The 12,310-nt window shown below is 54.7% G+C and overlaps 1 protein-coding gene across 16 annotated transcripts in view; it reads left to right on the forward strand.

Annotated features, from left to right (window-relative positions):
• Nucleotides 1-12,310, forward strand: part of RAP1GAP2 (RAP1 GTPase activating protein 2) — a 53,711-nt gene that overhangs the window by 12,068 nt on the left and 29,333 nt on the right. For 10 of the 16 annotated variants that reach the window (XM_063402981.1, XM_063402976.1, XM_063402975.1 and 7 more), the window contains one exon: nt 2,466-2,501. In XM_063402981.1, the coding sequence (XP_063259051.1) occupies nt 2,479-2,501 (23 nt within the window). In that variant the 5' untranslated portion in view covers nt 2,466-2,478. Of the gene's footprint in view, nt 1-1,492; nt 1,675-2,465; nt 2,502-6,989; nt 7,295-12,310 lie in introns of those variants that run through there. The other 6 variants (XM_063402967.1, XM_063402973.1, XM_063402968.1 and 3 more) reach the window with 2 other exon arrangements.

Consider the following 12,310-nt stretch of genomic DNA (forward strand, 5'->3'; position numbering starts at 1 on the left):
GTCCCCTGGGATGGAGCTCACGCCTGGCTGAAGCCAAGAGAGCTGCCTTGGCTGGAATATGTTTTCTTTACATATGGGAAGGGAGCATTTGGATAGACTTCTGTACAAATAAGTTTTGTGATATGTGGGCTCTTTTTGTGGTGGCCAAATCGCAGCTCTTGGACAGCTCTGCCCACGGTCGCTGTTGTGAGCAGTGGCTCTGGGGCCGTGACTGCCTGGGGGGCACCCCAGGAGCTCCCTGGGGCGGTGGAGCAGAGCTGTGACCCTCCTTGGCAGGGCATTCAGGGCCAGCTGGGCCTTGCTCTGCTTTTTTCTTGCTGTGCTTTGGCAACTGTAGGGGGAAGATAACCACGAGCCAGAGAGTCACTCAGGAGAAAGGGGTCTGCCAGCTGGTGGGGGGGCTGCACTGGCTGTTGGAGGCTGCACCACCATTGCAGTTTGGGCTGGGGGAACAGGACGTGGGCTTTCCTTTAGACACCATGCCAGTATCTGCATGGTGAGAGCTGCAGGGAGCCCCATCCTCCATGAGCTGCGGAGTGGGGCTCCCAAGGGGGTCGGTGCACTTCTCCCCGGGTCCCTGGGGAAGAAGCTGCCTGGAAAGCCCTGTGTGCTGCCGGGAGAGCCCTTCCCTGGGCGTTTACTGGAAAAGAAGGGACCTGCCACAGCCCCTACCTGCTCCTGCATCTTCTCACGGTCCCACCCTTCCTGTGGGGCTGCGTGTGAGGTGCCTGGGCACACCCAGCCACCTCCTGCTGTGGCTGCACTCGCTATTTCCAGCCTCTGCTGGGATGGAAATTGATATTTTTTTCCTCTCCACCAGCTGCATGTGCTGCCAGCGAGGTCCCGGAGCAGTGTGTTCATCTTGAGGGGCAGATGTGGTGCCCCCAGTTTGGCTGCAGGGATGCACATGGTGTGCAAAGCCACTGTGGTGCTGCCCAGGCCCGGGGAGTCCCAGGGCTGTGGGGTGTGGGGAGTTTCATTTTGCCGCCTCTGGAGCAGAGCAGGGCAGGGCAGGGCACACAAACGGCTCTCACAGTCACACTGCAACTGCGGTTTCCCAAACATGGGAGTTTATTTCCTGTGGGTTGGGGTTTTTTTATTTTTCTTTTTAAAATTTTTTTTCATTTGTTTGTTTCCCTTTCTACCCTTCTCACTCTAAGAGGCACAACAACTGTTTTTCCTTCCCGTGGTTCAGGATGGAGCCACTCTTGCAGTTCCCACTCAGGGACAGGTCCCATGAGAGCTGCCCCAGCCACCCACTGACCCTGAGCTGCTTTGCCTCTGCCACTGAGTTTGGAAACAGCTCTGCTCCCCAGCATGCTCTCATGTTCAACATGATTTAATGATCAACAAGGTCTGGGCAGGCTTGTGAGGTATTAAGGCACAATAGCAGGTGCCCTGGATCTATTTTTAGGAGCAGCAGTGTGCTGGCTCTCCAGAGCAGAGCACGGAAGCTGATGTTTGGGGAAATGCCTGGAACAGAGCTCCCGTGGCTGTGGGGTTTTATGAGGGCAAGGTTGCTGCAAGAGAGGGACCTGGGAAAGGTGATGGTACCTGTGCCTCAGTGCCTGCCGGGCTCAGCCTGTGGCACAGAGTGCTGGGCACCCAGCCCCCCGTGCCACCCATGGGTGCAGCCCCCTCCTGACTGTGGAGCCCAGCCTGGCAGTGGAGAAGGTAAAGCTGCAAGCAAGGGGGAAGGTGTATTTCTGTGGCCATGCCGTGTCCTCTGTGATCACAGTGCAAAACAAGAGGGTGTTGGGGGTGTTATTTTACTGTTTGGTCTTTTTTTGAGATGTGGAATTGATTCCATGTGGCAGATAACAGAGCATTTGCAGTGACTGCCAAAAGACATTGTTTTGCATTTTGAGACAGTATTATGATTTGCATTAATTAATATTAATATGACTGTAACCACCATGATTCTGAGGAGATGAGCACTCATTACCAGTGCCAGGGAAATGAGTGAAGCCACTGGGGCTCCCAGTCCCACATGAGCCAGCTAGGGCTAGGAGTGATGGGGCTGCACTGTGTTTGTCTGCCTGGGGCCAGGTTGCAGTATGTGGGGTTTGGTGGGATCTTCCCAGCACGTCAGAGCTGTCACAGGTCCATTATCTCTAAATATGTGGTCTGTGGCAGCTGTGCTTTGGAGAGAGCTAGGCAATGCCCTCCTCCTCCAATGCCAGCTCACCTCTGGCACTCCAGATTGGGAGGTGGCAGTTCTGCACCAAGAAGGAACTAGGGGGATCTTTTTCTTGCCTGCTGTCAGGCTTCATTTTGGGTTAAATCTTGGCGGATTTTGTTTTCCAATGAAGTCTTTCTGTGGTGATCATTGTGTCAGCCGGAGCGCTGGCACCTCCAAAGGATGTGCTGAGGTCGTGTTTGGCAGCGGCCCCCAGCACCCAACCCCCTCCAGCTACATCTGGAGCCCCTGCCTGCAGTAACACCCTCCTCTGTTCTCTCCCCAGGATCGACAAGACAATGCTGGCCAGCCTGAAGATCAAGTGAGTACCTGGCTCTTCTCTCGCGCAGTGATTTCCCGCGGGATGCGTGGTGCTGGGAGCTGGCTCCGTGTGTGGAGGATGCTTTTCTGGGAGCTGGGCTCCAGCTGGTGCAGTGGAGTCCAGCCATGTCCGCCCACTCCAGGACGTGTGTTCGTGCATGTCCCACGGTCTGCTCTCCTGAAAGCTTAAAGTGAATCAGGCACTGGGAGATTACAGCAAATACAGCGACGTGACTGCTGTGAGATCAGTGGGCTGAGGTGTGCATGGGGCAACTCACAGGGCACCAGCTCTGCCTCGGGGGTAATGCGGGTGGGAATCAGCAGGCCAGGCTGGCACTGACCTTCTGAGTGTAAATCCAATGAAGTCTGGAGGTTTTGTATTTTGTTTTTCAGGCTGGAAAGGTGAGGTGGTGAGGTGGAACAGTGGGTTCCTGTGAGCCAGCTCCTCTCCTGTGCTACTGAGGGGCTCTGGGTATGCTCTGGAAGGAGTGGAGATGCTGCCAGGGTCCAGGAGGGTCTGTGGACTGCCAGTGTTTCTTGGTGTGTCCATCTTGGATTTGCCACAGACTTGCTGGACACTGGTGCGTGGTGTGGGTTGTGCAGCTCTGGCAAGGTGGTTGCTGGGCCAGGTCCTGTGCTGTGATGGAGGGAGTTGTGTGAGGTCACCATGCCTACTGGGATATGTCCTTGGCTGATGGGGAAGAGAAGGTGGTGAAGGTCTGGGAGTGGTGGCACTGATGCTCTCTGCTTGTGGGTGTCTGGGACCTGCCTCCTGTTCCCACCAGCTTTGTCCTCCTGGCTGCTCATCCTCGGTACTGATCCCTTCCCTCCCATCTTCCCCTCTCCTGAATTCCGGATAAGCTCCCCGGGTCGGGGGTTCCCGTTGGGAGCACACGTGCAGCTCCAGCGCTATCAGCTACACCCTGTGCTGATAAGAAATGCTGTGGCCAGGCTTCCCCTGGGCTCCAGGCAATGCGTAGGGTGATGGCTCATGCGGTTTCCCTCTATAATCATTGTGCAAATTATTCATTAATGGAAAAGTATCCGGAAAGCCTGGGGGAGCTGCTGCCTGAACGAGCCGGCAAATGCCCATTGTAAATGGCACAGCAGAATCGCTGGTGCTACGCTCATTGCTCAGGTTGTGCTGAACTAATGAGAAGTCAATGTTTACCACTTTGGGGAGTGGAGGGAATTCTCTGCAGACTTTCCTTTTCCCGTGAAGCTGAGGACTGAGCTGCTCCTTGTACTCTGCTGTACTCTGTGCCCTGATTTTTTCTGAGGCTGTCGCAGCAGCTCTGCAGCAAAACCGCCTGTACCCTCCTCTCCCCACCGTGCCAGGCAGGTAATTTGTGCTTGCAATGCTGTGCCGGTGCTGTGGGCACGCTGCCATACCTGGGCAGGGTGAGGGTCTGGGGCCACATTTGTCTTTCTGTCTCTGCCTTTCTTGCCCTGGCCAAAAGAATGAGATTCCCTGGACCTTTTGATGAACATCCACTGCTGCTTGCAGCTAATGCTTCCCACTACCCCGTGGTCTGTGGGTAGGCTGCTCCATTAAGTGGTTCTGTAATTTGGGCTCAGCCCAAATACGTTTTGTATTTGTAAAAGCTTTTAAAATTATAAAAATATTATAAGCCCAGACTTCTGGGTTTTTAGCGCCCTCTTGTTATTGCTGCAGCCTCTGCTGAGTGTCCTGGTTTAACCCGTGGCACAGAGGCACCAGCCGTCGAAGTTTTTTCCATGTATAAGTTATTACCGAAATTCTGAGCTGCTTTCCGCGTGCCCTGGAGCCCCTCAGGGAGCCTCGTGCTGCTGCGGACAGCGACACCGACCTGCAGAAGCCCGGGAGCAGCGCAGGGTGCTCGGCGCGGCCCCGCCGAGCCGCTGTTCGCAGGGACGGAGGGACGGCTGAGAGATGCAAGCCCTGCCTGTCCTCAGGAGGGATAAACGCGCCCACACAGAGTCAGGATAAACTCACCCACGCAGGTGGCACTGGGGCATCAAAGCACTTTTCCCTGTGCCTGTCTCCGTTTTCTCCTTCAGTGCGGGTTCCGTTAGTTCCTATGGTAACCGTGAGTGTGTCTGCGGGACCGGGAGCTCGGGCAGGCACCGCAGAGCGGGAGCGGGGCCCTGGCACCGCGGCGGGGCTCAGCCGGCCCCTCTGCTGGGGGCTGCAGGTGGCCACAGGGCTCGGGCATTCCAGGGCAGCTGCTGCCAAACAGCCACACAGCTCGGCCGCTGTGGAACGCCCGGGAAGCTCTGGAGAGTTTGGGTCTGGCTCTGCCCCAGGGAGCTGTGCCATGCCCGTGCCAGCCGGGCAGAGGAACCTGAGAGTGCCGGCGTCCAGCCAGGAGCTGGTGTGCCCTGTCCCACCACTCGGGTTTGAATGTCCTGGCCATAGGCCAGCCCTGGCTCTGGAACCCACTGTCCTGCGGCAGGAGAAGCTGAGCCTCTGCTGCCACGGGGAGCCAGGGGCTGCTCTGGGGAGCTGAGCTCCCACCCAAAGGCAGTCTGTGGGGGATGAAGAGTCTGGGAGAGGGCTTGGGGATACTCTGCTCACTTGTTTTGGGGGTGCACATCCACAAGGGTGGAAGCAGGTGCTGCTGTGCTTGGGTGCTGGGGCTGGCCCTGGGGAGCTGTGGGATGGAGACTGAGACCCTTGGGCAGTAAGTGGGATTTGGCATGTGCGGACCCTGGGTTTTGGTTTGGACCAATTCCATGATCCCTACTTTCCTGTTACTTTTTTTATTCCTTACCCACTTCAAGGGAAAGCACTTGGAGCAAAGGAGAATCATGTCCAGAAGCAGCTCCCCAGCCTTGGCTTGCTGTTGGTGTTTTCTTGTGTCCCATGAAGTCTCTGCAGGGAGCTGGAAGCATCTCCAGGTTCCTGAGGTGCCCCTGGCTCTCCTGGGGTCATGGCTCCATGCAGTCCTAGTCAGACATGGGGTGTTTGAGGTCAGGTTGTGCTGCCAGGAAGGGAAGACCTGAGCAGATGGCAGCTAAGCTGCTTCCCAGGTGGGAAGGTCACCCTGGAGGAAAACATCAGCCTGCAAAGGATCTTTGCATGTCAAACAGCAGTTCTGGCCAGTTGAGCCAGCCAGGTGGATTTGTTTGCCTCTCACAGCAAAGTGCAGGGTCCCCAAGAAAGCAGGCAGAGACCTTTGAGCCCCCTTGGCCTTGTAAAGTCCTTGTGTTGGGGATGCTGGAGGTGGAAAAGTGGGATGGGGACTCGTGGGGCCCTTCCTCCTCCTCTGTGGAACAAACTGGTAGAGTGATGTCCCCCGTTCACCAGCTCTTTACCTGCTGACAGCTCCTCAGCCTTTGTTATTTGTTATTTGGTTATTTGCTCATTGCTATTGATGGGGTGTGCTGAGAAACCACAGAGTGTTAAACAAAAAGATCAGTAAAAAAATCCCCTCCTTCAGGCAGAGTCACCTCTTCTTTTAGCCTTATAAAGCAAAAATAGCACCAAAATAATCATGTCTCTGTGGAATGGGGGAGCCATGCACAGCATTTACTGGGAGTCAGTGTGTGTGCAGTCAGAGCTCACATGAAAGAGCATGTGATGTTCCTCTGCTGATGGCAGCAGGAGGATGAAGGTGGGAAGAGATGAAAGATTTACTCGACCTCCGTAAAAAGAGCTGTCCAGGCTTGAGGCTCTTTAATGTTTGATGGGCTGGAACGGAGTTAATGGGAAGATTTGGGAATGATTTAGCGTCTTGGAGGTGGCTGCACTGACTATTGCACTGATCTTGGAGGTTTGTGCTTGGGTCCTGTGAGGACAAGGTCTGGTGAGCAGATTGCATCTAAGTAAATTCCTTTGACTTATTAACACTTCATAAATGGATAATCGCATGTAAATGTATGTTTTGCAATTATACTTAGCTGGAGAATCACAGGCAAAGGAAATGTGTCAAAACTACTGCAAAGCAGCCAGCTGCAGCACACAGGGAGGCTTCCTATCTCAAATGCTTTGGAGCTGCTCTTCTCCCTTACTGCCAGGCGTGGAGCCAGCGCAGTGTAAACCCCAGCAGTGACTCCCACCAGCAACATGCCCTGGATGGATATCCCAGTTCTGGAGCCTGGCAGTGACCCCTTTCTGCCATTTGCCTGGGGAGGGACAGAGTGTGCAGGGCCGGGGTGCAAGGAATGCCCTGGACTTGCAGAAAACTTTTAACTCAGTTAAAACCAGTGCTGGGCTGGAGGGGCAGAATGAGCCTGGGCTGAGTCTCTCAATGGGTCAGTGCTGGGTCCGTGTTAGTTGTGCACCCAGCAGAGTGCAGGGCCGCGGCAGCTCAGAGAGTCGTGGCTGGGCACGGCATGCCAGGCAAATGAGTCCTTGTGTTGGCAGCAGGCCTTGTGCTGGGTTCCTGCTGGGGTGAAGCCCTTTGCAGTGTCAGGGAACTGCAGGTGTGTGCCCAGGGGTGGTGACAGGTCTCTGCTGCCGCCGCAGGTGGTGGCTGCCACCATCCCTGCTCGCTGTCAGCTGCTTGATTTGCTTGCTGGGATGGTGACAGGGCCGTGGTCTGTCCTTCCCATCGGCCCGAGGACTGGTGGGAGATTTACAAAATCCAGCCAGTCCCAACGTCTCCCTGCTATCTCTGGCAGGCAGGCGGGAGCGCTTCCCTCTTCGTGGAAGGGCAGTTATCACCCTGGCTGCCTGCCCACACCCAACCCTGCACCCACACAGCATCCCCCAGCTCGTCTCACAGCCTGCCTGGGACAGAGGAAGCTTTCACAGGAGGAGGAAGGTGCTGTCAGCTCTGAGGACTTGGAGTGTTTCAGCCATTTAATCTGGTAAGGCTTAGCTATATAAAATTTCAGGCCGGGGGACTGGGTACTGGCACAGTTCCACTGATGCTCCCCCTTGGTATTTGACTCTATGCATTCCTCTTAGTGGCCTGCTGTAGATATTTGGTTTTGTGTGCAGGTTTATTCCTGAGAAGGCCCAGCCATGGAGCAGAGGAGGCGGGCTGGGATCTGGCGGTGCCAGCGCCGCTCCCAGTGCCGTTGGAGGTGGCGCAGCAGCCCCGCGAGTGCCGCCCCATCCATATGTTGAAATGTTGCTGTTGCTGTCAGACAGCCTTCCCATATTTAAAACTAGATTATCCACAATTACATCTGCCCAGAGGATGGAGCAGCCCCACGTGGGTCTATTTTTAGCTCTGTCTCAGAACTAATAAACTGTGCTGGTTTTTCCTCCTGCCATATTTATAGCCTGTCAGGCTGGGCGCTGTTTGCAGTCGGAGGGCGGTTGCTCGGAGAGCAGCCACCTTCTGAGAGCAAATATTGTCGTGATGGGAGGAGGGAGCCGTGATGGCTGTGGTGATTGAGGCACCATCTGCCTGCGGGTTCGCTCCCTGTCTGCAGGAGTCACAGAGGTCACCCAGGCAGGGTTTGCAGGGGGTCTTGCCCCTCTCGGGGTGCCCACTGCTCTCCCCTCTGCCCTGGCCATGTTCCCGCTGGTGTCCCTTTGTCCGTGGACACGTGCACTCGCTGCCAGGGTGGGTGTGATTTGGGGACTGTGAGAGTCCCATCTCTGCCAAGCCAAGGAGCCCAGAGCCGGGTAGGCAGTGCTGGCGTGGCAGTGCAGGCATTGTGCCAAAGCCTGTGGTTTGTTCCTGATGATAATTTTGTTAATTACTGTACCGCTCCCGCCGGCTGTCGCTCTTCCTGCGAGTTGGCAGGGTCCTGGCGCCGGCGAGCCCCACGGTCTGGCAGGGACGGGCGGCCACTGGCACCCAGTGGCATTCCCGTGCCATGGGAAGGCTTGGTGCTGGCAGGGCTATGGTCCTGGACTGGAAATGGCCCTCTCCATCTCTGCTATTTTATTTCCAGTGGGGCTTGTTATGCTCTCAGTGACCCATACAATGTCCAAGGACCTCACATCTTCCAAAGCCTGTTGTGAAAACATGGCTCATCTCAGGCTCCCCCCCAGAAGAGACATGTAGAGGCTTGACAGGTACTTGAATAGGTCAGAGCTATATTCTGAGTCTCTGTGAAGGCTCAAAGGTCAGTCCTTTGAGGCACTGTCCTGTCTTGTTCCTCTCAAATGTTACTGGTGTCACACCGGAGACCATGACAGCTCCTTTCTCCCACAACAATATGGTGTTAATCCTTTCCAGTTTGGAATGCAGAGTCCATTTTCTAAAGCCCTGATAAGCTGATCTGGCTCTCTTGTTCCTGATCATTGATGAGGTTGCACAGTGTGAGGTGATTTGAAGAGGAAGATGGTGGGTCTGCAGCTAAAAATAGCTTCATTTCCCATCTTTTCTTATTTGGAGCAAGAGGCAAGGAAAAATCTGTGAAGCAGCAGAAACCCCTGGATGTGATTGACTTCAGAACGTTCCCTGTAGTATGGATGTGTCAGAGATAATACCTGTGTTTTAGCTCCACAAATTATATGTCTTTTAATGCTTTCACATCAAACAAGAATGTGTGAGGGAGGTGAGTAATTGAGATGGTGTCACCTCCAGAGCTCCTGGGGCCCGGGTGCTGCTGCTCCTGCTGCCATCCCCGTGGCACTGGGACCTGCTCCATGACCCCCTCACTGCCCACCACCTCCTCCCACATCCCTTGCAGCATCCTTGGGAAGGGCATTGCTCCACCGAGGTTAAAGTTTAGGCCTAATCCTGAGCTTCCCAGCTGGATTCCAGTGGTGATTGTTTGGCATAATGGCTTCAGAGATGGTCTTTGCTCTGTGTGGGAGGCAGAGGAGGGACTGGGGGCTGAGCAGGGTGCTGGTGGTGCTGGAAGTGTTGGGTAAGTGGTGAACATTAGTGGCTGTGTATCCCAAATCTGGCTTTATTAGTGATGTTACTGATGAATGGTGACATTTAGCTCACTGATTTGCTGCTAGTAAAATTCAGAGGATCTGCTCATGCTGTAAAGACTAATTTCCTCTGCTGATTTGATCTAATTTAATTGGATGCTGAAATCTTGGAGCTCATCTCTTCAGGAGGCCTGTGTTCACAGGGAGAAATACCCCAAATTATCAGGAATACGATTTCCATGTAATTGTGCTGCTGTCGTGGCCATGACTACCTTGTTCTGTGTCAACTGTGCTGCAGCTGATGCTATCCCCAATTGCCACCACACAGCCAGGCTGCTGGGCAGGAAGACCCCAAGGGTGACTCACTTGGGCTGTCTCAGTTACTGGATAGTGTTTGGCTTACAGCCAAATGGCACACAATGGATGGGAGAGGTGTACAAGAGACTCCTTGTACCCACAGCTTGCTTTGTTCCTTGATAAATGAGTCTTGGAAAGCCACCCACTCATGCATTCATGTGTTGATGGCACTGTCAGTGTTCCAGGCTCCTGTCACTGATGCTCTTGGGTCACTGCTCTTAGGTGGCTTTCTTAGAGTTCTTGGCCTGGCTACGGCTCAGGTCTTGCCCCTTTGGAGCTGGTCTGGTTGAGTGTGTCTGTCACACACGGTGCTCGCCCTGCACACGCTGCAGCCAGGAGCGTTTCATTGGGATGCTCTGGAGACTGCGTGCCCTGGAGCAGGGGCTGCACAGGGAGGAGCTGCTCCCAGCACCCTCCTTAGCCATGCTCCTCAGCATCCCCTCTGCCCAGGGGAGGGTGACAAGACCCACCTGACCCCAGCTGCAATGAGAGTTCTTTCAGTTTTGTTCTTTCGTTGTGGCTTTGGCCGCTCTTCCTGCCTACTGCTTGGGAGGGCTGGAAGTTGTGCTGGGGAGATGGGCACTGCTGGACCCTGCTTGGCCACAGGCCAGGCTGGAGGTCGACGCTTGACTGCACTTGTCACAGGGATGGGCTCTGGACAGGGCAAGCTGCTGCCTGTGTGCTCCTCCTTAAGTTCTGCAGGTAAAGTTCTCCTTTCTTGCACTTCAAGCCTGCTCCTCTGTACAGGAGCCACAGTGCCAGGGCACAGGGAGCTGTCAGGGCTGGGACACTGCTGAGCAGGGAGGCCTTGCCAAAGTGTGTGGGGGGAGCTGGGGCTGCCCCATGCCTTGGCACACATCGATCCAATCTCTCAGACTTGACATGGTGTCGGGGTGGCTGGTGGCATCACACCATTTCTGGGGAGATAAGCTCACTGTGCTCTGTCTCTCATGGAAGAGCTGGCTCTGCTTTCCTGGGATTTCCTTTATGTCTTTCTAACTGAAACCATAAAATAAATTTCTAATCAGATTACTTGGGGCTGGATGTAATGTAATCTAAAGCTCTATTTCTTGTGATACTTCTGTACAAGTGGATGCCCTTTTATCCTCCTCCTGCAGCACCGATTGAAACACCATGATCGCTTTCTCCCTCGTTTGCAAGCTCCCAAATCCGTTTCTGCCGTGCCAGGGAAATCGGGATGTGACTGCTCCTTTGCAGGGAAACAGTTGCTATTTTTGGGTTTGGGGCCATGTTGCATTGTCTCCTTTTGTTCCTCTCTGGCTCCTAGTCCTCGGTGCTGGCGCAGCTGCCCCGTCTCAGCTGTCCCACCTGGGCAGGGCAGGTGCCTGTGCTCAGGTGGGAGGCAGTGCCCAGGGGGGCTCAGGGGGAGTGCCTGGGGCGGTGGTGAAGGGTCCCGAGGTGGGGCAGGGCCCGGGCAGATCCCTGGGCTCCCTGTCAGCGCCCGCAGCTCAGGCACGGCAGGGACGGGCTGGCCGTGCCCCCAGCCCGGCTGTGGCAAATGCCCGGCATAGCTCGTGTATTTCTGGCACTGACACTCGTGAGTGAGGGAACCAGAAATATCTCCTGCCCAGGGAGGCTCAGAGGGTGACAGGGACATATCCTGCACTGTCTGATGAGGCAGCGCCGCCGCTCTGGCTGGAGAAGCCCTGAGTCACCAGAGCCGGGCTCAGCTGTGGCTGCAGCTCAGGTGTGGGGATGGGGCTGGGTCCTCTGCAGGTGGAAAGGCCCCTGCTGATGGCTGAGGAGGATTGATGGGCTGCTCACCTATGGGGGGGTTCATCTCACAGCAGCGTCTATACAAAAGCCGAAGTTATTATATAAATTAATGGCCTCATAATAATATTAATAGTTTCATTTATTCACAGCACATTCAGTACTTCTAGGGATAAAAACTCAATCTTTTCCAAGTCTGTTTTTTTCAGATGTTTCTTTCTCAGCAGAGTGTCCAGATGGCTGCCAGGTGATGTGTTAATCACAGTGTGTAATTGTCCTGGCCTGTCCTGCACTCCCTACAGCCCCTCAGGCTTCCTAGTTTGCTGCCAAACTGCTTTCTCTGAAGAAAATGTCAGGGCATTTTTTGAGAGATATTTATTTCTTCATAAAACCGGGGCAACTGCTTACCCTGGAGGTAATTTAGTGACTGAAGGGGTGATACTGATATTTTAAAGGAAGGATGGAGACTTGGAGTCTCTTGAAATGCAGTGTTCTGTCTTAGGAGATGTCCTTTGGAATCTTCTGGGGGTGCTGGGCCTGACAGAGCATCCCTTTTGCAAACATTCAGGAGGGTAATGGATGCTTTGGTGGCATCACTGCAGGAACAGGAGGTTGGATGGAGCTGGAGGGGGTGAGGCATGCGGAAGACAGGCAGGGCAGGAGCTTTCAAATGCACCAGCCCTGCCACCCTGCGTGCCTTCCTAGGAATCCCTGTCATCCTGCCCTGGTCCATCCTGGAGAGGCTACCAGATGGCAGAACCTAAGAAATACAGGGCAGGTTCTGCAGGGCCTGTCACAGCCAGAGGTGATGTCCTATGAAGCAGGAGGTCCTGGTTCCTTTTACCTGTGTGAGCATCCAGCCCTCCTAGGGACCCAAAGCCCCCAGCCCACTTCAGCCCTCACCATCTACTACCTTGCCCTCAGCCTATAAATCACAAATCAGCTGCAAT

The sequence above is a fragment of the Prinia subflava genome, chromosome 8, assembly GCF_021018805.1.
Source record: "Prinia subflava isolate CZ2003 ecotype Zambia chromosome 8, Cam_Psub_1.2, whole genome shotgun sequence".
Classification (NCBI taxonomy): Eukaryota; Metazoa; Chordata; class Aves; order Passeriformes; family Cisticolidae; genus Prinia; species Prinia subflava.